The sequence below is a fragment of the Pelophylax lessonae genome (assembly GCF_965119305.1).
Source record: "Pelophylax lessonae genome assembly, chromosome: 1".
Classification (NCBI taxonomy): domain Eukaryota; kingdom Metazoa; phylum Chordata; class Amphibia; order Anura; family Ranidae; genus Pelophylax; species Pelophylax lessonae.
In genome coordinates, this window is record NC_138768.1 from 610,672,267 (window position 1) to 610,698,574 (window position 26,308).

General features: G+C 41.5%; 1 protein-coding gene across 1 annotated transcript in view; it reads right to left on the reverse strand.

The window, feature by feature from the left end:
* COL25A1 (collagen type XXV alpha 1 chain) overlaps nucleotides 1-26,308 on the reverse strand; it is a 613,974-nt gene that overhangs the window by 168,042 nt on the left and 419,624 nt on the right. Inside the window, exons 5-6 of the mRNA XM_082263198.1 lie at nucleotides 12,784-12,810; nucleotides 12,571-12,597 (exon numbers count right to left, since the gene is read on the reverse strand). Of these exons, the coding sequence (XP_082119324.1) occupies nucleotides 12,571-12,597; nucleotides 12,784-12,810 (54 nt within the window). The remainder of the gene's footprint in view (nucleotides 1-12,570; nucleotides 12,598-12,783; nucleotides 12,811-26,308) is intronic.

A 26,308-nucleotide genomic window follows, 5' to 3' on the forward strand; every position in this document is an offset into this window, starting at 1 on the left:
TGAGGACCGCAACCTGGTGCTAACAAGCAAAATCCCTCTCCCCATCAGAAGCTCTGGTGAACACCGGTTAGTACTTAGATTCCTCACCTCAGGTGAGTTTGCGTCATCTTCTAGGGTGACATGCTTGTGTTCCTATCCTGCTGGTTCCTGTGTGAGCTTCCATTGCTATAGCAACTGGTCTTTGAGACTGACCCCTGATCGTGACATTTGGCAAACAGATGACACTAGAAGTCTAAAAAAACATAGCTGTGCTCTTGAGTGCCTGTGACACAAGAATAAGTTTAGGAAATTGACACCTTCTCATCCTGTCCCCATCAACTTTTCTCCACCTTCCTCTCTCTTTTTCGTCCTCAATCGCCTCCACCCACCAACTTACTCACTGCCCAGGAGATCGCCAATCACTCCAAAAATAAGATTGATACAATTTGTGAGGAGATCGCCAAAGCGCAGATACCTCCTCCACTAAACACGCCATGTCCACGGGACCCCACCAATCTTAACAACCTATGCCCCATCTCCTTACTCCCTTTTTCCTCCAAACTCCTTGAACATCTGGTCTACAACCGACCGAGCGACCATTTGACTGAGAATAAACTTCTTGATCCCCTTCAGTCTGGATTTTGCCTCCAATACTTCACAGGAAACTGTTCTCCTTCAACTTACAAATGATCTACTAATGGCTAAAGCCAATGGATGCTATTTTGTTCTCCTACTTCTGGACCTCTCCACTGCCTTTGATACGGTGGAGCACCCCTCCTCAAAAAACTCCATACCCTTAGTCTCTGTGACTGTATTCTTTACTGGTCCCTACCTATCCCACCGCACTTTCAGTGTCACATACAATTATACTCCCTCTTCTCCTCTTCCTTTTTCCATCAGGGTTTCCCAAGGCTCTGTTCTTGGACCTCTCCTATTCTCAATCTACACCTCATACCTGGGTTTATTGCCTCCCATGACAGTCAAATTTATTTCTCTACCCCTCAGCTCACTCCATCAGTCTCCTCACACATCACTAATTTACTAACAGACATATCAGCCTGGATGTCACACCACTTCCTTGAACTCATCAAACCAAAACTCAGCTAATGCCATTTTCTCCCCCACGTGCCTCTTCCCCTGATATTGCTGTCAAAATCAATGGCACAACTATCAATCCGTCCCGGAACATCAAGGATCTAGGTGTAATCTTGGACTCTGAACTATCCTTTTCGACCCACATCTATTCACAGTCACCAGCTTGCCGCTTCAACCTCCGCAAGCTCTCCAAGATACGCTTCTTCCTAACCAATGACACTACAAAGCTTCTAATTTACTCCCTGGTCATCACTCTCCTTGACTACTGCAACTCCCTCCTCATTGGCATACCCTTACATAGGCTATCCCCTCTTCAGTCTATCATGAATGCTGCTGCCAGGCTCATCCACCTTACAAAGCACTCACTGTCTGCTACCCCTCTCTTCCAATCCCTCCATTGGCTTCCGCTCACCCAACAAATTAAATTCCAAATGCTAACAACAACTTACAAAGCCATCCACAACTCTGCCCCCACCTACATCACTACCTCAAAATACCAACCAAATCATTCTCTTTATTCCTCCCAAGACTCCTGCTTTCTAGCTCCCTTGTTACCTTATCCCATGCTTACCTCCAGGACTTCTCCAGAACCTCTCCCATCCTCTGGAACTCCCTACCCCAATTTGTATGTCTATATCCTACTCTGTCTACTCTCTGACGATCCCTGAAAACTCATCTCTTCAGAGAGACCTATCTGGCCCGCACCTAACAACTGTACATTTATTTTCTCTATCAGCCCAGCCCCTGCAGTTATTACCTTTTGTAGCTCTTGACCCTCCCTCTTAGATTGTAAGCTCTTGACCCTCCCTCTTAGATTGTAAGCTCTATTTAGCAGGGCTCTCTGATTCCTACTGTATTAAATAGTATTGTAATTGTACTGTCTGCCCTTATGTTGTAAAACGTTAAGTAAACTCTTGGTGCTATATAAATCCTGTATAATTATAATAATAATAATATAATAATGGTGGTGAATTATGCTTGTCCATCAGTGAACAGATCACATCCCACACTGTTCAGTTTGGTACTTTATATCTTATACTATTTTGTTGAACTATCCCCAACATCAACTGACAATTAAAGTCAGTTCATGCCTGTTTACCATTAAATAATGCAGACAGTGCTGACAATCCACTTTCAACACTGAGAGATTAGGGCCCAAAAACCTTTCTAAAAAATGTAAGTTTAACTTTATTTAACATCAGTTTTCCTGTCTATTACATCGATGATGCTGTGGTTCTGGGGCACTCCCCTACTCTGAAAAAGGGGGTGAAAAACAAATCATTTTTTCCATTATTCTTTGTTCTAAATGCTGATGGTGATGATGTTGCAGAGGCACTGTCACACTTGGCAAGGTTCTCATACCACAAACTGAATTAAAACTTCTCTTTACAAAGAGGATTTCAAGAAGCCTACCCTAATCATGACTGATCTATTTCTCATAAGATGCCTTTAAAGACACCTCTCATAGTAGCCTTCAACGAATAATAAATACCAATAACTGACAAAAAGGTATATTGAACTTCTTCACGGTCAGACTTGTTCTAGTAGGAGAAATAATATTCTCCCACGACTCTTCCAGGACAAGGCACTGTAGTACCCTGTTCATCAAAGTATAAAATAACAGGATGACTCTGAGCTAACAGAAGGTGGTTCATGAAGAATTAACTGTTTTAGCAGAGTGGAGATATCTGCTGAAGCACTCAACTCACTGAGGTTAAGATAATACAGTAAACTCCTGGACACTCTCTCTTTATTTTTTGGAAAATGAATCCCTTCTGGACAAACATTCTTAAGATGTTATCTGTTTTTGTACTCTACCAGCTGTTAGCCTAATTTTCCTGAAGATTCCGCAAGGAAAAATAGGTATGAAAATGGTTAAGAAGGTGTCCTGGGTGGTTTATTATTGCAGCAAGAAACACTAAGACTAATTAAATGCCAGCTGTTGGCTGAGGATTTTAAAATGTGAAAATTATTAATATATCATTTATTTCATGCTGAGTAGCATTTATGTTTTAGGCCCCTGAGTGCAACGAATTCCCCTGATTAAGAAGAATACAAAGCAAGTAAAAATAAGTTTGGTTTGATGTTCCAGGAATTAATTATCTTGATGTCATTGAATCAGCAAGTTAAAGTTGATTGTGGAAGTTAAAAGCAGTACTAAACCCAAAAGCAAACATTTATTATATTGCAGCTTATAAATTCTTAAACGCAATGTTTGCATTCACTCTCTTTTTAGGATTTCTTTTGTCTGTTTTCATCTGGTGATCAAGCCAGTAAGTCTGTTGTTTTTCAAAAGAACAAGCTCTATTCCAGATGGATTAGTTTACAGGAATGAAACAAACCATTTAACAGTGACAGTGGTGCTTTTTTATGTAAAACCGTTATCCCAAAAGGGAAAAAAACCTGTTTGCTGTAACTGATTATTACGTGTTAGCTGGAGTTTGGCTGCAATTTGTTTGTATATTCAAATCTGCTACTACATTTAACACTGCCCTCCCCCCCCAGACTGACAGTGCTGCTGTCTGCTGTGCCCCCTATGCACTTTCATCCAGAGTGAGGGCACTCTAATACAGCAGGTGGGTTACTGACCAGATCAGCAGGTGAAAACAGAGGGAAAAAAGCCTAAAAAAAGGAAAAACAATGCAGCCACCAAATCTAATGATTGGTAAGCTACAATATTTTATATTTTTATATATTTCAAGAAACTAAACTACTGTAGATCCTGCCAGGACTGGTTTTAAGAGTGCAGGAATTTTTGAGATGGCAATGACCCAATGATCCCTGCTGACATCTTTGATGATAAAAACATATTATGCATAATGCCCATTTGAGTTCATATGCTCATCTGCGTTGGCTGTATTTCAGGCTCTTAACCATTAAAGGTTTCAAAAAGACCTTTAAGTAAAATGAACTTTTGTACCAGGTTTTCCTCAGTACACATCCAAGAATTTACCATCTATCATCCCTTTGTTGCAGTTGCAATTAGAGAGGTAGCAGCCTAGGGCCAGAACAAGTTCCACCCACACTGCATTTCCATCACAGATCTGCTTCTTTGAAGGAAAACGCACCTCATGGTATATCAGTAAGGACAATTTTTACTATTGGTTCAGTGCTATCAAACATACATCAGGTTCCCCAGATGGTGGCAGAGGTGTGAGGAGGCATCAAGCTGTGCCCCTGTACCAGATACCTTGCAGAGTCTCAAATGTAACATTTTATTTTGCCAATAAAAATTATAATATATAATGGTTTTAGTTACTTTAATTTTAATCATAGGTTTTTTTTTACATTTTTAACTCATGTTTTATGTCTGCTTTATTACTATATATAGAAATATTTAATTTCACAAAGAAACAGTTATACATAACAATGAATTACCACTATAGGTTAGCTAAAGCTACAGTAGGAGTTGCCTGACTGCTGCCTTAAGCCTGATACACATTGTCTATTTTTATTTTCAGGTTACTGTACCAACACAAGCGATGTTGGTGCAGTGATCTTGATCTCCCCTGCTGTGCCTTTAATCTCCCCTGCTGTACCCCTTCCCCCTATCAGAAACCATTGGCTGGGAGCAATGATCGGATGCTGGTTTTCTAGCATGTCCCTTTGACAAAAGCCAGTCAGACAGCTGTACACACTGACCGAAAGTCAGCCGATTTCTGCTGAACCAGACAATTTTTGGCTTGAGTTTACCCAGCTTTACTTTGTCTGATTGAAACCTTGGATGCTTGTCTGACGGATGAGTCAATGCAATGTGTCATTTGCTTATGTCTGTAAATTTTGGATTGAGCTAAGTGTCCTCATCATTTAACACAGAGGTGTTGAAGCGCCTGCAATTTCTTGCTGAAAACCTCTCATAACAACTTATGTTGTAGGGCACATGTGTCAAACACAAAGCCCGTGGGCCGTATCCGGCCCTCCAGGCCATTTCATGTTGACCTTGCACCTCTCTTGCAGCTACGGCAACCCTCTTGTTTCTGTTCCCACCTTTTCTTAGCAGTCAGGAGCAGAAAGTAGGACAGAACTCCTCTGCCATATCCTGTGCTTCTCCATTCAGCTGCAAAGAGGCTCATCTCTGCCCCCCCCCCCCTTTCCCGTCTCAGCAATCAGAAGCAGAGAGGAAAACAAAACACCATCTAAAGATCCTGTGCCTCTCTTTGCAGCTGGAGCAACCCACCATCTGCTCCTCCCCTGGTCTCGCCATTCATCAGACGCCAGGCCTCCACTGGTCCTCCTCCAGACCCTGCACTTTCTGCTTCCCAGCTCCACCTACAGCTTCTTCTTCACACCTGTAGCACAAAGTAAAGGGGTGCACTGTGATGTAAGGGAGGGTGGGGGACTCTTGACTACTGATGGGGGGTTGACATCTGATGTAAAGGGGGGGGGGGGTGCTCTGGACATCTAATCTTACAGATAGGATACAACTGGCCCTTTGGAGGCAACTATAATGCTGATGTGGCCTGTGGTGAAAATAAGTTTGACACTGCTTTTGTAGGGAATTTCAATAACTGGCTGAATTTGAATTTGGATAGAGAGGATCGGGACCCCATCACTTCTAAAAAAAATCCCATTTGCCACATAGTTAAATGAAATAGGCTTATCCGATATCCTTCAGAGATCCATACTTCTGATTGTCTATTTTCCTGTTACTCTTGCATGCACTCTTCTTTATCCGTAACTGATTTGAATCTAGGTAATGGAGAAAACATTCTAGCCCTGATAGCGTCAATGCAGACAGGCTCCTCCCATACTGGTGCTATACTCTCTTTTAGTGGACAACTCTTTACTGTAGCCCTTCTGATTCCCAAGCAATTAAATTATATTTTACAGACCTTTATAATTAAAATGTTACACTTGCCTAGGTTGCTCTGTCCAACTCTGCAATTTAATTTTCTGCCTATCTTAGATTATACTGATAGAAGTGTGCTGATGGCACACATAATACCTGAAGAGTTGCAGAGAGCTGAAGTGGACTCCATTGATAATAAAGCACTGGAAAATGACAGCCTCCCCAGAGAGATTTATAAAAGATGTGGGAATTACTTTTTTTCTGAAACTCCTTATTACCTTTAATGTAGATCAATCTCAGGGGTCTTTACCTTTATCAATGAATGAGGTGATAATGATAATAATTATAATACCCACACCAGGTAAGGTTTCAACTTTGAAGGCCTTGTAGACCAGTTACTTGGCTATTCTCAAAACTGAAGCTGCCAGCTAGAGTCCTGTCTACCGTCTTGTCCTCCAAAGTTCACATATTTATACACACTGATCAGTAGGGCTTTATCCAAAACAGATCTACTATGATCAATATCTATAGAGTAGATCTTAGTCTACAGATTCTGGCACATAATACTGGTAATAGAGCCGTGTTGTCATTAGGCCCTGCAAAGGTGTCCAATTGTTGTTGAGTAGCAGTATATTCGACAGGCTTCACAACTCTTTGGTATGGGTCAAGAAATCCTTGCCTGGATTCAACTTTTATACTCTAATCCTATCACTCAAAGTCAAAATAAATAATTCTTTAATGGAACCTTTTACTTTGATTAGAGGCACAAACAAGGATTCCCAACTACTTACCCCCTCTGTTTTTTGTTCTTGCAATTGGTGTTGGTTGGAGTTTTGGTATTTCCAGAAAAATTGGATTCCAGGGAGGAGAAGTGGAAGAAAAGATAGCCTTGTATGTTGGTGACAGGTTGCTATTCCTAGGAAATACATCCTCCTCCAGATCTCTCTCATGAACTTGATCTAAGAGTTTGGTTCCCAATAGGGTTTTGCTAATAACTTGGACAAATCCACTCTGCTTCCCCTGGACTCCATAACTTAAAATGTTCCCAACTGTAGAAACTAGTTAAAACCTTCACATATCTGGGCATTAGAGTTTCAAAATAAATTTCCAATTATCTTACACCTAATTTTACTGATGGCTAAACTTAAACTCAAGTGCAACATTTGGTGCAAGCTTCCACTCAAAGTAGAGGGCAGAGCAAAACTGGTCAAGATTATTTGTCCCCCCCCCCCCCCCTCAGCTATTATATATGTTACATAATGCCTTGGTATGGGTCCCACTGAAAGTATTCAAACAAATAGGCTCCCTATTCAGGGGCATATTAAAGGAAAAAGAAGCATGCATTCATTAAGCTGGAGTCTCCTCAATTCCCTAAGGACTTGGGGGACTGGGGACTGCCTGTTCCAAATACCAAACTATATTCTTTGGATTCTCAGTTGCAACATAGGGAGGAAGCCTTGGTGGTAAATCATAAAGCAAGGAGGTTTGATTCACCTACCCTGAAAATGCAGGGAAAAATGTGTACTGTTTAGGATATTTAGGATAACTATAATTATATAGAGCTTAAAAAATTGCCGGGTTTCATGGTAATTCCTTAACAAGCAGGAAAAACTGGGATACAGATATGGGCCTGCTTACAGTTGCAAAATGGTCTGAGGCTTTAGCTACAATCCCTGTGGTGTCAGTTTCCTCTACCTAAAAACTCAACTCAACTCTTTATCTTACATAGGATTTATCATACTTTACATAGATTACACCAGTGGGGAGGTAGGGATACTTCTTTGTGTACACAATGTGAGACAAATACATGCTTCCTTATACATATGCTACAGATCTCCTGTGGAACCTTGCTTAAAATAGGATATGTTTTTATAAACATATTTGACATATTTGCTCACTGACGTGCACTGTGAATTTCTGAGAGGAGCAGTGTATAATTAGCTGAAGTTTGCAAAATTATTAGGAATTTGCACTTAAAAACATAAATGTTTTAGCAACTATGTTACTAATGAAAAATGTAAATTCACTGATGTAAAACCAACATCAGTAACCAATCATCTGTTAGGGACTTTAATAAAAAGTGGATTTAGCTTTGCTTATAATTGGATGATTATAGTTTATTCACAAAGTAATAATTGTCAAAGCCAGGGGTCTTCAAACTATGGCCCTCCAGTTGTTCATGAACTACAATTCCCATCATGCCTAGTCATGCCTGTGAATGTCAGAGTTTTACAATGCCTCATGGGACATGTAGTTCTGCTACAGCTGGAGGGCCGTAGTTTGAGGTTCCCTGGTCTAAGCAAATCAGCCCTAGTAAATCAACCCAACAGTGTACTTGGCATATGCAAAATCATGTAAGGGTAGCCTATAAACTGCCATTTGCCTCTTTAACTCTGCTGAATAAGAATCATGCCTTTTTTCCCTACAATCAAAAATCTTTTTTAATAATGTGAATTTATATTTAAAGATTAGAAAAATCAGTGCAATAGTCTAGAACCGACAGAGAGTACATTGTAAAATAAGAGTGTAAGCTTCTAAATTCTATTTATTTGGTTAGAGGGAAAATGTCAGTAGATGTAAAATCTAAATTTGAATTATAAAAGAGTTTATATTGGAAATATACACAGTCACGCATGGTGTACAAACATCGATTACAATACACACACTGTGAAATCTGGATTTTAATATTACTGCTGGGAGATTGTGTCTAATGAGGGGATTATTCCCAGTTGTCATCTCAGCATGAATAACAAAATCCCTATTACACTGCATGACATCACATATATTATTTATACCATAGGAGTGCTCTTGTCATGGATATAAAACACAAGTTCTGAGGGCAAGGATCTATTTTCTCTTTCCTTTCTTAATTAAGAAGTAAATCTGCTAAAATACATAGCATCACAATCCAATGGACATTTGGTGCTTAATTGTTCTGCTTCCTATTTAATTGGAATTCATGGTGAAGCTCTTTCTGCTCTGAAAAACCATACAAGTTCTTGGCAAACAATACAAATGCCAACTGCTATCTGCTAAGCCAATTTGAGGAACACAAAGTTGTGATTGTTTAAAATACCTGTGCTTTACTCCCTGTCAAGCAGTATATTACTAATTGCAGATAATACTTTACTTTTACTGAAGCTTTTTAGCCAATAAGAAAAGAGATGCATTGCCCAATACACAATTTAATGACTTATTCAAGAGCTACTTTGTGATGCCATGTTAGCAAAGCTATTTGTTCTTGTATACTCCCATGGTATAAATGCATTTCTGTTATATGATGACAATGTATATACTATAACAAAATTATTACACAGTTAGTACACATAGAAGGCACAAAAAGCAGGGGTATACCACATTTACTATCATCTATAGAAATGAAGCAACGTTTATTGGCCAACAATGTGAATTTAGAAATCGGCTATGCAACATTTACTGAAAAACAATACTCTGCATAAAAGAAATGCAATACAAATTGTATTTATGTAAACTTTTCCTAAGCAAAAGATAAGGGTGGCAATTGCTGATCTTCCTCTAAAAAAAGCTGGTTGCCTGTCTATGCTGCTGTCTTACTGGTTTCAGAGCCACTGACACAAAACAGATCAGGAAAATCCAAATTAAGTAATTTTCTACATATTTGTTCTGGGTTAGTGACTCAAATTTGTAAAGCCACAAGATCAGCATGCCAGCAAGACAACTAGAATTTGCGGAACAAATCAACAAGTGCAGCCCCCATGTTACACTCAGCAAAAATAAGCCTATAATACTGAATTCTTCTGGCTCTAATTACTGCAGGGGTCTACTTCATTGGACCCAGTAAAAGAAAGTCTAATTGATGCCAATAAAACTAGGGTTCCTTATTTTAAAGAATAACTCCACCAGTTTGAATATAAGCCTGAAATCTTTCTTGAAAGACATATTTTTGTACCCTGTGGGTCTGTTATTAGCAAATAAATGATTAACAATTTCAGCACTTATCTGTACACAAAAAGATCTGCTTACACTTTAACAGGTGTATTTACAAAATGGCACTCATGGGCCTGTGCTGAAGCAGCAATGTTAGGCAATGAGAGTAACAACAAGCCTCACAATTAACAAAATCATAATAGTTTTTTCCTAATTATGTTTCATTTGTATGACCACGTACAAAATCTTGAGGCTAAATAACTACAGAAAGAAATTGATGTGAGGGACGTTAAGCAGGATCAGAAGGCTCTTTGTAGCTTAGGAATCATAAACCTGTAGAATAAACCTATCTCCCCTTCCTCTCATTTGGTGGTCTGTATAGCTAAAGAAGTTAACATTAATTTTGCAAAGTGATCAGTCTTTACTGCTTTAATTGTACTGTAAAATGAACAAAGTGCAACCGTATAGTGTAAAATCCTCAGTAATACTTTAATTTTATTATATTTGTAGCACCCTCCTAGTATAGGTGCTAGATGTAAATAGTTAGATTAGTGTTGTTTGCTCCTCCGCCTAACGGTGGGGCTGGAGGCAAATCTATCTTAGCATATCTGTTTAACATAATGCCGAAATTCATTAGCTGGGGCTGCTCCTGGTGTTCTGGTTCCACTGAGCTTGCCTGGGCTCCTCCTGCCTTCTAGAAACTAATAGAGCTTTCTGGAACATGGGTGGGAGCTAGGCAAATAGGCAGATGGTGGAGTGCACCAGCCAGGGGGGAGGCAGGCTTGCCTCCCCTGGCCCTTGCTGCCATGCGGCCTCAGGTGGGTGACCTGAGGGCCCAAAGCTATAGTAGAGATAGGGGCCTGTTCTTTTTGGCTACCCCTTTGTGCTAGTACAGTCAGCCAAGGGTCCAACTAAAGGGATCACTGGCTAGTGACCTGAAGAGCTTTGTCTGCCTGTGCTTCACTACAAGAGACTTTGCTTAAGCTCTTTATTTCTGTACTGCAACGCAGGAGAAGTCTGCCATCTGCTCCCAGCAAGGGACTTCACCTAATACTCAATTCTAGATCAGCTAGAGTCCTAAAATTGTGCATAGATTTATACTGAAGTATCCTATTACAAATCCCCTACCCTATCCAAGTTCCTACAAAATAAATTTACAAAACAACACCCCTAGACTAGTCTTTAATTACTTCGAGCTAAAGTGTGTGTGTTTACCTGGCTGTGGAAAAAAACCCTGTTCCTGGCTGCTAGGGAAGAAGTAAGGACGATTTGGGTAATACTCAAGTCGCTCCTACTCGGGTGGTGCTACATATTGTACTCCTAAAAGTATTTTTTTATACATGTATATCACAACTCTTCCATACAGACAAGGTCTCTCTGAATAATATGCACAATCATCTCACTATCAATGCTTCACTTACGACATAAGCATTGCCTCAGTGTGTCTGTGCTAAAATATTGATGAACGGAGAGACCTAGTATTTATGGAAGGTTTGTGATATGCATGTATTACAAGTACATTTGTGAGTACAATATATTAAATAAAATTAAAGTTTAATTGAGGATTTTATTCATTTTGTTAATTTCACAGTACATCTAAAGGATTTCCCAGTCAGGAAAGAGCTTCAAATCAAAATTAGAATTTAGCTGCCAGGAAGAGACAAATTTAAACATGAGCTTTGGCCAGTATTGACTGTCTTAACCAATCCATTCCCACCTAATTGCTGGTGGTAGTTGTTTGCTCTACTGCTTTACTAATTGAGCCCAAGTGTATCCAGAGTACAACCCTCCTCTGCAACTTTTACCTATAGGTAAGCCTATGATAAGCGTTACCTATAGGTACTGTAAATATCTCCTAAACATATACCGTTTAGGAGATATTTACCTTAAATGCAGCCAGTGACATCACTGGCGCATGCACTCTGAAGGAACGGCCGCTGGTGCCGTTCCTTCAGAGCCCCATGCCGTGACCGTCGGCTCCCGCACGCACGCGTGGGAGTGACATCACCGCGGCTCCGGCCAATCAGATGGCCGGATGCTGCAATCCCGGAAGACGGGCGACTGAACATGTCGCCCGTCATACAGGTAAGCGTGCGGCACGGCGGGGGCTCGTTCTAAGGTAAGTATTTCATAACGAGCTAGTATGTGATGCATACTAGCTCATTATGTGTTTCTCAAAATAAAAATGTTTAATGAGTTTACAACCTCTTTAAATTTAGAATATTTGGTTTTATAGAGCATTAATATATTTGCTTTCTAACTAGTACTGACCCTCTCCTACAAATATTTAAATACCTAAATAAAAAACATAAGGAACAACTGCTACTTTCTGAATTGAGCACAGGTATTCATGATAGCTAAGTTATCTATTTAGGTTTTGCAGAATCTGGTAAAAAAAAAAGTTTGACATTATAATTACATTAAATTTAAATGACTAATTGGTTTAATAAAATGGAGTTATTCTTTAAAAAACAAGAAGGCTATGTGGGTTAATTCTAACCATCAAAGCTACTGCACATTGGCTTTTGTTTAAATAGCAGCTCCCTACAGCAAGTGTAGAAAGGGATAACACACCATTTTACTAGGGAACTGCTGTTTAATGGGTAGGTACCAAAAGCATTAACTGGTTATGGGCACAACAGATGAACAATACACTGACTTTGCTGAGGTAGTGACTGGAGCATGCAGAGAAGATGCGGCTGTTAAACACAGATACACAGTGGGGCTGCTGCATTGATTCGGGGTTTTACTAAGATTTTAACTGATGTGTTTAGCAGCGGAACATTTTTGAAAGTGCTTACCCGAGGGCCCTGATCACCTTGATCTCCCTGCAAAGGGGAAAGATGAGATGATAGTTTTAACAAGGACCATGAGCTACCCTGTGACTCTCTCACAAATGCTGATTGTATGTCACAGACTTTACTAGGCATTAATATGCTCCAGTTGAACATCAGCATGGATTTGCCATTCTTCTTCTTCAAAAAAAAGTACACACCAAAAAGATGATTACTCACCTTGTCACCCTTTGGGCCAGGAGGACCCTAAAAAAAAAAAAAAAAAAAAAGAAGCATAAATAATTGTAGATTATGACCATGCTTATATTGAGGAAAAGGTGATGGCATTATAGGCTTTTATGTGGTAGGAAGCTCTGTTAATTCTGTTAATATATTAATAACCCAAAACATTACAACTGTATCCAATTAATTTGTTGGTACTTGCCTTTTTTTTGTACATTTTTTGCTAGCTAGCTTGAAAATGTGACAAGGACCTTCTGTATTCACACATTCCTTTTTTTGCTAGCTTCAAATTGAGCCACAGTTGGTGATTGTTTTGTATTTGGTGCAGGCAAACACTGGAAGTCTTCAGCTGGCTATGCTGGCAATGGATTGCCATTCTCTGGGAGGCAATGGGCCTGCATTGCAGTACATAGAACTGCATGCCAATGCACAGTAATGTGTGCCACATTAACAAAACAAAGGGTCATGTGCCTTTATAGCATGTTATGGTGCATTGGCAGACCATTATTTTAAATAGGCTGCCTTACACAACACACGTTAATGTGTGACAAAACACAAGCTAACACACTGCAAATAAGTAAATGGGAATACATTATATTTGATATATTGATATTGATTTGATTATTTACTTTAAATGTCAATGTGTGCCCATATTAAACGGTCCAAATGCATATAAAACTAAAACAGTGCTGTTTCTTTAACAAAAACATTCCATTGTTCAAATACAATTAAAGACTGTCCATAATACCTTTTCTTCAAAGCACCACGTGCATTTAAGTGCTCTGTATTGTTCTTAAAAGGTGCTCCTTGTTTGTGCTCCCCCACCTTAAATAAGGGGGCCACCCACCAGATGACTTTGGGCCACCAGGACCCACACCATTTTTATGAAGCTCCTTTAAATCAAAAAGGGCTCAGCTTATATCCATAACCACCAATATAGATAACCAGATGCCCCCAGGCCCCCTGGGCCTTACACCTTTAAATGGATTTCCAATCAGATCAGACTCAGCATCATCAGCAGAGATTTCCCAGAAGAAAAAAAAAATAACGGAATAATCGTGCAATTCGTTTTAATTAAAATATTCTCATAAAAATGTATAAGTTAAAGGACTCACATTTGTGTGTGCCTGCAAGCGGCACCCACTTTAGATCGCCTGGTTTAATACAATCACCGCCGTTCGCACTCCGAAGCAGCGTGCTTTCCATCTGCATTCCACTGAGCCGGACGTGATGAAACCGGAAGTATCACCGCTACACTGGACCTCAATGCATTTCACCGGAAGGCATCATCAGGAAGTCATATAGCGGCCATATTCTCTGTGTCTATTTTACCGCATTTTTGGCTTCCTATTGATTGATAAATTACCTAGTGATCCCATGATTGGATAAGGAAAGATATATATATATATCAATTAGCTCCAAAGAAGTAAATGGTTTGTTAAGGCTGACCATACACGGTGCAAATTTATTTTCTGCAACCACGGGTTGATGCAGTGTTGACAGACAGTGTCAACTGTCTGGCAGAAATGATGCAGTAATGCAGTGTAGAGAGAATCCCTCCTGCCAGGCCATTGTCTTCTCATGGTGAGGGGGGGAGGAGCCAGCGGGGGAAGCCATCCCTGCCGGGAGAAGACAGTTGCTATAATCGTTAGCGAAAATCGCAAGAGAATCTGGCAGGCTGGTTGTATCCAAGTTGATTAATCTATCAACTTGGTACATGTAGCCTACCCACTAATAACGTTTTCATTACATGTTTTCAATCTTTCGAGTCCTGATTAGAATTAGCCTGCCTATGTTACGCCCCTTGTTACTATAAAAGTAAAATTCTAATATTAATGGCATATCTACCTAATTATGTGTATAATAACACTTCAATTGCGTCGAATAAACAGAACAGGTTTTTGGAAAGATGCTTATTGTATCTTTTGTGTCTGTTTCCTACTGTAGTAGTTATTAATTTGGAACCACTAAATAATATGAGGATAGGAGTTGCCCATCTATGAAATTTCCAGAAAAGTTCTAATAAAAAAAAAGTGTCATGAACTGTACTCAACTGCTGTTGGTTTTCTAAATATTCCAAAACTGGGAAGATAGTTTAGAATTTAGAGATCACACATATCAGAGATGCTTTTTAAGAGTTTTTTTTTTTTTTATAGATGTGATATAAAGTAAACGACTTGACTAATTTGATATCAAATGCCAAAAAATTTAGACTGGCAATACACTATGCAATATGCAAATTTTCTTTCCCTTGATCCTGATGCTGGCTATAGCCAGTGGCAGTAAAAAAAAAAAAAAAAAAAGACAGGCTGTTTGTGCTGAAGACGATCAATAGATCAACTTCAGTACAACCAGCCTGCCCACAGATGGATCAAAATCTTCAATCCATCTGTGGGTGGCTTTACACATAGATTTTTAGATATTTCTTTACAGTACTGATATGATGAAAATTTACAGCTAAAATACAGATGATGATGGATGGATGGACATTTTTGACTGTGTGATAATTATGGTCACCAGGGATTGCAGTTTTTAGTTCAATTTTCCCTTTTGTTCTATGCTACAGCAGGGATTAACAGTGTTAGGCCTCATGTACACTGGACGTTTGAAAACCTCTTCTGAACGCTGTAACTTGACAGCTAGTGAACAAACTTAAAAAACATGACCACTTTTACATGCCACGTTTATCAGTGTTTTAGCTTTGAAACGTTTTTGCAGATAACAATTTCTACTGACTCCAAATGCCTACAATATTCTCTCTCTCTCTCTCTCTCTCTCTGAAAAGTGATGAAAAGTGTTACGGATTATGTAAGCTCTAATGTACATGTCAAAATGAACAGCCAACTTCAGCTAGACTCAAAAGCATGCATCTGTCTTTAAGAGCCACAGAGACCAAGGGTATAACAAAATAGGTCCACCAACCAACAGGTATTTTTCTTTCCATCCAGGATTCACAATTGTTATTTACCAATTCAATCTCTAATTCAAAGCTTTCTTTTCAAAGTGTACTGGCAGTTAGCAGTGCACATAAGTGGTATACGTTTACTCGCAAAAGAAATCCAGATATTTATAGGGCTCTCTGTCTAACTGATGAAAGGATCATATATTAGTTTATACCAACGTGACGCACTTAAGGCAATATGTTATTAGGAAAACATGCAGGTTGCAATTGCTGATCTCTACATTTGAAAGTGCTAGTTTACTGTCATGCAGTGTTAACTTTGACTTAAAATTTCCATTTATTTTAGTCAGACTTTTGACTAAAATGCCATTTTAGTTTTAGTCATCTGAATAGTTTTTTTTTTATTCGTATTTTAGTAGACTAAAATCTCCAGTACATTTTAGTCGACTACCATCTGCTACATTTTAGTCGACTAAAATCTCAGAGTTTTTCAGCACATTTTTTTGTGCTGAAAACGCCCCCCTCTACTCGAGTCGAAAAAAAAAATGTCCCCCTGGCCGGCTCGACGTGCTTTAGATTTCAAAATGGCGCCACCCGGCTCTGACACGTCATTGCGCATGCGCCGCCACCGCTTGGGACAGGCCGTACACGTTCGGCTATTCCTGGGAATAACCGAACGTATACGAGCTTTCCCGAGCGGCGGCGGGACATGCGCAATGACGTGTCGGCGTCGGGCGGCGCCATTTTTAAATTTAAGGCACCTCTGGAACAGGTAGGTGAAACACAGCCGCACTACCTGCTATTATGCGGGGGTGTGGGCATACTACAAGGGATGCAGTGCTGCTGGCATGGTACATCTGTACCATGCTCGCAGCACTGCATCTCCTGTAGTATGTCCGCAGCCCCGCATTCTCCTGTACAATGCTTGCAACCCTGCATTCTCCTGTACCATGCCCGCAGCACTGCCTTCTCCTGTACCATGCCTGCAGCCCTGCATTCTCTTGTACTATGCCCACAGCCCTGCATTCTCCTGTACCATGCCCGCAGCCCTGCATTCTCCTGTACCATGCCCACAGCACTGCATTCTCTTGTACTATGCCCACAGCCCTGCATTCTCTTGTACTATGCCCACAGCCCTGCATTCTCCTGTACCATGCCCGCAGCCCTGCATTCTCCTGTACCATGCCCGCAGCACTGCATTCTCTCGTACTATGCCCACAGCCCTGCATTCTCTTGTACTATGCCCGCAGCCCTGCATTCTCTTGTACTATGCCCGTAGCCCTGCATTCTCCTGTACCATGCCCACAGCCCTGCATTCTCCTGTACCCTGCCCACAGCCCTGCATTCTCCTGTACCATGCCCACAGCCCTGCATTCTCCTGTACCATGCCCACCACCAATGCCGCCACCCTGCATTCTCACCCTAGGCTTATACTCGAGTCAATAATTTTTCCCATTTTTTTTGTGGTAAAATTAGGGGCCTCGGCTTATATTCGGGTCGGCTTATACTCGATTATATACGGTAATTGTAATGCATTTTTTAATTTCTCTGGAATTGCCAAACTCATTATATACTACTGAAGTAAAAATTGAATAACATGTCATTAGTTATGGTTATGGTATAAGTTTTGAACAGGCACAGATTTAGCCATTGTGATATATAACATCTTTATAAATAAAACCAAGTTTCATAAAGAAACAAAAATATTGCTTTTTGACAAACAGAAGTCCAACTTTAAAATAAAAAAGAAGAAAAAAAAACTCTAAACTTTATTGGCCTTAATTCCATTGCACATTACCTCAATATATTACCAACATTAAATATTAAGAAAAAGATAAGAAAAGCCTTTTTCTTAATTCTTAATTTTTTTTTTTCTAAATAGCTTAGTAGATGCCTCCTATGTATTCATATGTAGTAGTGCAGTGGTAATGTTGACGTCAAATTTTGATTTTGTTTTAGTCATAGCCTTTTGACTAAAATGTAATTTTAGTTTTATTCATATTTTAGTCATTTGAGTTGTTTTAGTTTTTTTTGTATTTTAGTTAATTAAATAGTGTTAATTTAGTTGAAGAAAATATTTTCACCAACCAAATTAACACTGCTGTCATGCTAACCCTCATGATATCATTTTTTCAGTTAGGGGCTTCAAACAAGCGTATGAATAAGAATGCATAAGAATGCCTGGCTCACAATACATGTCAGGTCAGCAAATAGCAAGGTACCAAACATTTTCAGAAGATGCAGCAATGACAGTATCTATATTCTACCTTTACAGGTTTCCCAGTCAAGATTAACCAGGTGCATACAATTGGTCTTTTGCATAGACTATAAGAGTAAGTTCTCCTTGCAGACTGAGCTTACACTCTGCCTGTATGGTAAGTACAGAAATTACAGTGAGCACCAGATTACCATTTCATCACTCAAACTTCAAAGGAATGACAGTGCTTATAGTGAACCTTGGTGGGCTCTATTATTTTATTCTACAAAACAACCAGCAATCATTATCTAAATGGCTGATAACTGTGACTACTTGGAAATGTCAGTATCAGTTGCGATGCTGACTGAGAACAGATTTATACTATAGCCCCGTACACACGTACCGATTGTCGGCCGTAAATATTCGGCTGCCGACCGATCGGCCGATTGTAGGCTTGTTAGTATGATGCTTCCGACAGCCGACAGCGCATTTTCGACCGAACAGAATCTGTCGTGCAGACTTTAAAATATTTGTTGGCAGTCACCAGAACGGCCGATTGTTCGCCAGTCAGTACAGATTTCGGCCGACAGACAGCAGATTAGCAAGACTGGGCATGCTCAGAAAAGAAAAATGACAAGGAAAGTTAACCATCACATGACACCACTTCTGCAGTCGGCTGTTGTTGGCCGACAAAATTCGTGTGCAGTCTTTTGCAGTTTTCAACAGACACGACAGCCCTGGACAAAAGACGGCCGATCGTTCGGCCGACGATCAGTACGTGTGTACAGGGCTTATATGTCATCGCTTACAATAAGCTTTTATTTGCATGTCTGAAAATTTGCAGCCCTAGAAATCGGCTGCTGTTCAACACCCATGGTCATGCCAAGTGCACAGGTTATTCATGCTAAGCTCCTTAAATGATCTTTGTAAGAGTGTGATATACATTTTTTGAGATACTGTATAAGTTGGAAATATTGGGGAAACAGTCAGGATTTGACACTGTGAGACCCATTGTTCAATATACTATTTTGTTTGATTTACAGTATCTCACAAAAATGTTGACATGCAGCATGTTTCAACAAATTTAATGAAGTGTCATTTTGTGACACTTAAAAAAAAAAAAAAAAAAAAAATTTAAAGAAAAAGTAAATACTGTAACAATGCATCACATCACCCCTCTCTGCCCCTATGCAACATAAAATAACATGCAAGCATTTTAATGTGCAGGCTATGTGTGAACGAACCCTTAAATACATAGGAATCTTGCAACGTTCTATTATAATTTGTATATGTTTTCAACATAAGGAGTCTGCAGAACCTTATTGTTATACACAGTATCTCACAAAAGTGAGTACACCCCTCACATTTTTATAAATATTTTATTATATATTTTCATGTGACAACACTGAAGAAATGACACTTTGCTACGATGTAAAGGAGTGAGTGTAAAGCTTGTATAACAGTGTCAATTTGCTGTCCCCTCGAAAATAACTCAACACACAGCCAGTAATGTCGAAACCGCTGGCAACAAAAGTGAGTACACCCCTAAGTAAAAATGTCCAAATTGGGCCCAATTAGCAATTTTCCCTCCCTGATGCCATGTGACTCATTAGTGTTAAGGCCTCAGGTGTGAATGGGGAGCAGGTATGTTAAATTTGGTGATATTGCTCTCACTTTCTCATACTGGTAACTGGAAGTTCAACATGGCACCTCGTGGCAAAGAACTCTCTGAGGATCTGAAAAAAATAATTGTTGCTCTACATAAAGATGGCCTAGGCTATAAGAAGATTGCCAAGACCCTGAAACTGAGCTGCAGCGTGATGGCCAAGACCATCCAACATTTTAACAGGACAGGTTCCACTTAGAAATGGCCTCGCCATGGTCAACCAAAGAAAATGAGTGCACGTGCTCAGCGTCATATCCAGAGGTTGTCTTTGGGAAATACTTGTAGATGTACAAGTGCTGCCAGCATTACTGCAGAGGTTGAAGGGGTGGGGGGTCAGCCTGTCTGTGTTCAGACCATACACTTCACACTGCATCAAATTGGTTTACATGGCTGTCACCCCAGAAGGAAGCCTCTTCTAAAGATGATGCACAAGAAAGCCCGCAAACAGTTTGCTGAAGACAAGCAGGCAGACTAAGGACATAGATTACTGGAACCGTGTTCGGTGGTCTGATGAGACCAAGATAAACCTATTTGGTTCAGATGGTGCCAAGCGTGTGTGGCGGCAAACAGGTGAGGAGTACAAAGACAAGTGTGTCTTGCCTACAGTCAAGCATGGTGCTGAGAGTGTATTGGTCTGGGGCTGTATGTGTGCTGCCGACACTGGGGAGCTACAGTTCATTGAGGGAACCATGAATGCCAACATGTAATGTGACATACTGAAACAGAGCATGATCCCCTCCCTTCAGAGACTGGGTCACAGGGCAGTATTCCAACAAACACACCTCCAAGATGACCACTGCCTTACTAAAGAATCTGAGGGAAAAGGTGATGGACTGACCAAGCATGTTCCCAGACCTAAAACCTATTGAACATCTGTGGGACATCCTCAAACAGAAGGTGGAGGAGAGCAAGGTCTCTAACTTCCACCAGCTCAGTGATGTCGTCATTGAGAAGTGGAAGAGGACTTCAGTGGCAACCTGTGAAGCTCTGGTGAATGCCATGCCCAAGAGGGTTATGGCAGTGCTGGAAAATAATGGTGACCACACAAAATATTGACACTTTGGGCCCAATTTGGACATTGGGCCCAGTGGGGTGTACTCACTCTTGTTGCCAGCGGTTTAGATATTAATAGCTGTGTGTTGAGATATTTTGAGGGGACAGCAAATTTACACTGTTATACAAGCTGTACAATCACTACCTTACATTGTAGCAAAGTGTAATTTCTTCAGTGTTGTCACATGAAAAGATATAATAAAATATTTACAAAAATGTGAGGGGTGTACTCACTTTTGTGAGATACTGTGTATAACAATAAGGTTCTGCAGACTCCTTAGGTTGAAAACATATACAAATTATAATAGAATGTTGCAAGATTCCTATGTATTTAAGGGTTCGTTCACACATAGCCTGCACACTAAAATGCTTGCATGCTGGTTTATGTTGCATAGGGACAGAGAGGGGTGATGTGATGCATTGTTATAGTATTTACTTTTTCTTAAATTTTTTTTTTTTTTTTTTTGAAGTGTCACAAAATGACACTTCATTAACTTTGTTGCAACATGCTGCATGTCAACATTTTTATGCAACACACTGTAACACATCTCAACACAGACATATAGTGTGCATAGGACATATAGAAAACAACTGCTTACTATGCGCCCTTGTGTTGAGCCTGCGTTGATGTAGATCAATGCAGCTCAACTTACAAGGTGTGGATGAGCCCTTATACCTGAAAATGATGAGAAGTCAATGAAATTGTCTTGGTTATTATTTTTGTTTTAGGACATAATTATTTATCAGCTTTAAATCTTATGATGGCCATACATGCTTTAATTTTATTATCTGACTGATGTGTGATTCAATCAAGCACCGGAAGTGACGTAGCGGCATTCGGACCCGCATTTGTTATATGCTTTTAACCAAGAAAGATACATGTAAGTGTTACTCTATTACTTAAATAAATAACCTGGCGGTACTTCACCATTTGAGCCCGTTTATCTTTTGAAGATTAAGAGGTCCTTTCAGAGACCTGGCCACATCGATCCCATTTATAAGGAGAAAGAGACATCCAACTGATCTAATGAACCTTGGAGGCATAGAGGAGCATGAAACATACATTTGACATATAAAGCCTTAAATTAAAGAAATGGAGGTGAGCACATAGGACACCTAGTGGTCACAGCACTGAAGAGCACCTGCATGCATATTTAGAAGAAAGTTTTTTTGAGCACTACCAGCACTATTTGGGACACTTGAGCACTTTACATATATATATAAATAGGATTGAACCACTTGTGGACTCATACAGAGACTTAAAGAAACAGTTTAAATACTATTAGCACAGAACACTTTTTGTATGAATTTTTGTATGAATTTTTATAAGATTTGTTTTTATTGAATATATATTTATATGGTTTTATACACTATCACAAGTAAGGTATGATACACATGAATTGTTTACAGTAAGTTTATATTTATTTATTTTCACAACATTGAGTCACTTTCTATATAAATTAGCACAATATTTATATGAATTTTATATATTTATTTAGAAGAGCACAGATGCACCTTTGAAGCGCGATACTCCCCCCCCCCCCCCCTTATTGATCAACCTACAGAGGGCTGAATTCAGGTTTCACTGAAAATCAAAGTGAAAAAATGATGCAGCAGGCTAGTCCATTTTGCTGAAATTTCATTGCAGCAACTCAAAATGGTACCAAGTAGATTGTATAGCCCACACATGCTTGTATGCATGCCTGACAACATTGGAGCATGCTCCTGATCAGATGATGGATGGTGTCCTGGGGTAATTCCTCCCAGATCTGGACCAGGGCATCACTGAGCTCCTGAACAGACTAAAGTGCAACCTGGAGGCGTCCGATGGACTGAAACATAATGTTCCAGAGGAGTTCTATTGAATTTAGGTCAGGCAAGCGTGGGGGGCCATTCAATGGTATCAATTTCTTCATCCTCCAGGAACTGGTTGCATACTATCGCCACATGAGGCCGGGTATTGTCGTGCACCAGGAGGAACACAGGATCCACTGCACCAGCGTAGGGTCTGACAATGGGTCCAAGGATTTCATCCTGATACCTTATGGCAGTCAGGGTGACATTGTCTAGCCTGTAGAGGTCTGTGCCTCCCTCCATGGATATGCCTTCCCAGACCATCACTGACCCACCACCAAACCTGTCATGCTGTATGATATTACAGACAGCATAAGGTTCTCCACGGCTTCTCCAGACCCTTACAAGTCTGTCACATGTGCTCAGGGTGAACCCGCTCTCATCTGTGAAAAGCACAGGGTGCCAGTGGCGGACCTGCCAACTCTGGTGTTCAATGGAAAATGCCAATCAAGCTCCACGGTGCCAGGCAGTGAGCACAAGGCCCACTAGAGGACATTGGACCCTCAGGGCACCCTCATGAAGTCTGTTTCGGATTGTTTGGTCAGAGACATTCACACCAGCGGCCTGCTGGAGGTCATTTTATAGGACTCTGGCAGTGCTCATCCTGTTCCTCCTTGCACAAAGGAGCAGATACTGATGGGTTAAGGACCTTCTAGTAACGGCCTGTCTCCTAGAATCTCCTTCATGCTCTTGAGACTGTGCTGGGAGATACAGCAAACCTTCTGACAATGGTACATATTGATGTGCCATTCTGGAGGAGTTGGACTGCCTGTGCAACCTCTATAGGGTCCAGGTATCACCTCATGCTACCAGTAGTGACACTGATCCTAGCCGAATGCAAAACTAGTGAAAAACAGTCAGAAAAGATGAGTAGGGAAAAAAATGTCCACCTGTAAAACCATTTCTGTTTTGGAGGTCGTCTCATTGTTGCCCAACTAGCGCACCTGTTGTTAATTTCATTAACACCAAAGCAGCTGAAACTGATTAGAAAATGCTTCTGCTACTTACCTGACCAGATCAATATCCCAGGAATTTAATTCACTTGATGCTATACTCTGATAAAAAAAGTGTTCCTTTAATTTTTGAGCAGTGTATATTAACCACTTGCCGACCGCCGCACGACTATCTACGTCGGCGGTCAGCCCCTCACAGGCAAACTAACGTAGGGCTACGTTGCTTGCTTGTGAGGGTCTAGGGAGCGAGCGCGCGCCGCCGGAGGCGCGCTCCCGCGTGGTCACGGACCCCCCCGCGCGTGTGACCAGCGGACCCGATGTCCGCCAGCCACTCGGGGATCGGCGGGGGAGAGGGAGAATGTCAGGCAGCTTGTGTAAACAAGCAACCTGTCATTCTCCTCGCTGTAAAGACACTGATCACATGGATCTACTATGTAGATCCGTTGATCAGTGTCCTTACAGCTCAAGCTACAGCCAATCACAGTAGAAAGCACGCCCCTAGGGACACACACAGCCCCTCCCTCCCAAATAAAGTTAACCCCTTCACTACCAGTGTATTTTTACAGTAACAGTGCATATATATAGCACTGATTACTGTAGAAATGTCACTGGTAACCCCAAAAGTGTCAAAAATGTCAGTCAAGGGTCCGATCTGTCCGCCGCAATGTCGCAGTACCGCAAAAAAAATCGCAGATCGCCGCCATTACGCATTAAAAAAAAACAACAAAAATGACAAAAATCTTTCCCTTTGTTAGTAAACGCGATAACTTTTGCGCAAACCAATCAAAATACGCTTTTTGCGATTTTTTTTACCAAACATAGGTAGCATAAAACAAATTGGCCGAAAATGTTAAAAAATTTTGATTTTTACATTTTTTTTTGGGGGAATTTCATATAAAAAAATGTGAAAAATATTGCTATTTTTGCAAAATTGACACTCTTTTTTGGTTTATAGCGCGTGATCAAAAAATCGCACAGGTGATCAAATACCACCAAAAGAAAGCTCTGTTTGTGGGAAAAAAAGGACGCCAAATTTGTTTAGGTACAGCGTCGCAGGACCGCGCAATTGTCCGTTAAAGTCACGCAGTGCCGAATCACAAAATACCCCCTGGTCGGAATGGGGGTAAAATCTTCCGGGGCTTAAGTGGTTAACAGGTTTGGGTTTTATGTACACTCAAGCAACATGTGGTGTCAATTAGTTATGAGTTGGCTAACATTTCTTCTCCAATCCCCCAAGTTGATATTTCATGAGGAATATTGTTAGTGAAAGTGTATGAGTTTTTTAACCAGGTCACATCCGCGCTACAGCCTATATACGGCTGCAGCGCGGACTTGAATTTTCGGGAGGCCGTCTTTAAACGGCCTCCCATAAACACGCCCTCCGCGCGCTCCCGCGAGCGCGCATCGGGCAAAAGCTGTGTTGGCCGTGTCCCTTGGACACAGCCAATCACAGATCGAGACGAATGGCCAATCACAGCGGCCATTCGTCACGATCGAGGCATCCAATGAGAGATGATCTCATATGTAAACATATGAGATCATCTGTCATTGCCTCGGTAGTAACAGACTCCCCGCGCGCTCCCGCGAGCGCGCACCGGGGATAATCTGTGTTGGCCGTGTCCCTTGGACACAGCCAATCACAGATCGTGACGAATGGCCAATCACAGCGGCCATTCGTCACGATCGAGGCATCCAATGAGAGATGATCTCAAATGTAAACATTTGAGATCATCACTCATTGCCAGCTCTCCCTCCTCACACACAGACTGCAGTGTGAGGAGAGGAGAGATCGTAAGTGTGTAAAAAGTGCCACCAGTGATCACCAGTGCCCACCAGTGCCCACCAGTGTGCCCACCAGTGTGCCATCAGTGTGCCCATCAGTAGTGCCAGTGTGCCCATAAGTGATCAGTGTGCCCAGTCTCATCAGTGCCCACCAGTGCCCACCAGTGTGCCCACCAGTGTGCCCATCAGTGCCGCCCAGTGCTCATCAGTGCCGCCCAGTGCCCACCAGTGCCCATCAGTGCCCGCCCAGTGCTCATCAGTGCCGTCCAGTGCTCATCAGTGCCGCCCAGTGCTCATCAGTGCCGTCCAGTGCTCATCAGTGCCGCCCAGTGCTCATCAGTGCCGTCCAGTGCTCATCAGTGCCGCCCAGTGCTCATCAGTGCCGCCCAGTGCCCACCAGTGTGCCCATCAGTGCCCGCCCAGTGCTCATCAGTGCCGTCCAGTGCTCATCAGTGCCGCCCAGTGCTCATCAGTGCCGCCCAGTGCTCATCAGTGTGCCCAGTGCCCACCAGTGTGCCCATCAGTGCCGCCCAGTGCTCATCAGTGCCGCCCAGTGCTCATCAGTGCTGCCCAGTGCTCATCAGTGCTGCCCAGTGCCCACCAGTGTGCCCATCAGTGCCCGCCCAGTGCTCATCAGTGCCGCCCAGTGCTCATCAGTGCCGCCCAGTGCTCATCAGTGTGCCCAGTGCTCAGTGTGCCCACAGCGCTCATCAGTGCTCATAAGTGTGCTCATCAGTGTGCCCACAGAGCCCATCAGTGTGCCCATCACAGTGCCCATCAGTGAGCCAGTTTAACCGTGCCCATCAGTGTCACCGTGCCCATCAGTGTCACCAACGATGGCAAAAAAATTTTTCTCAGCCGAGGAGGCCTTCAATATAATCAGTGAGGACATGGACAGGGAGCTTTCTGCTTCGGAATCTTCGGAGTCAGAGTCTGACTCCGAAGTAAATTACGAGCCGGTCATTAGCAGCGGGACGCAGACCGACTCCGACGAGGAGGAATACTGCCCGCCTGCCAAACGAAGGCGTTCTGGTGAGGAGGAGGCAGTGCCATCCACCAGCTCTGCGGTGCCATCCACCAGCTTCGCAGTGCCATCCACCAGCTCCGCAGTGCCA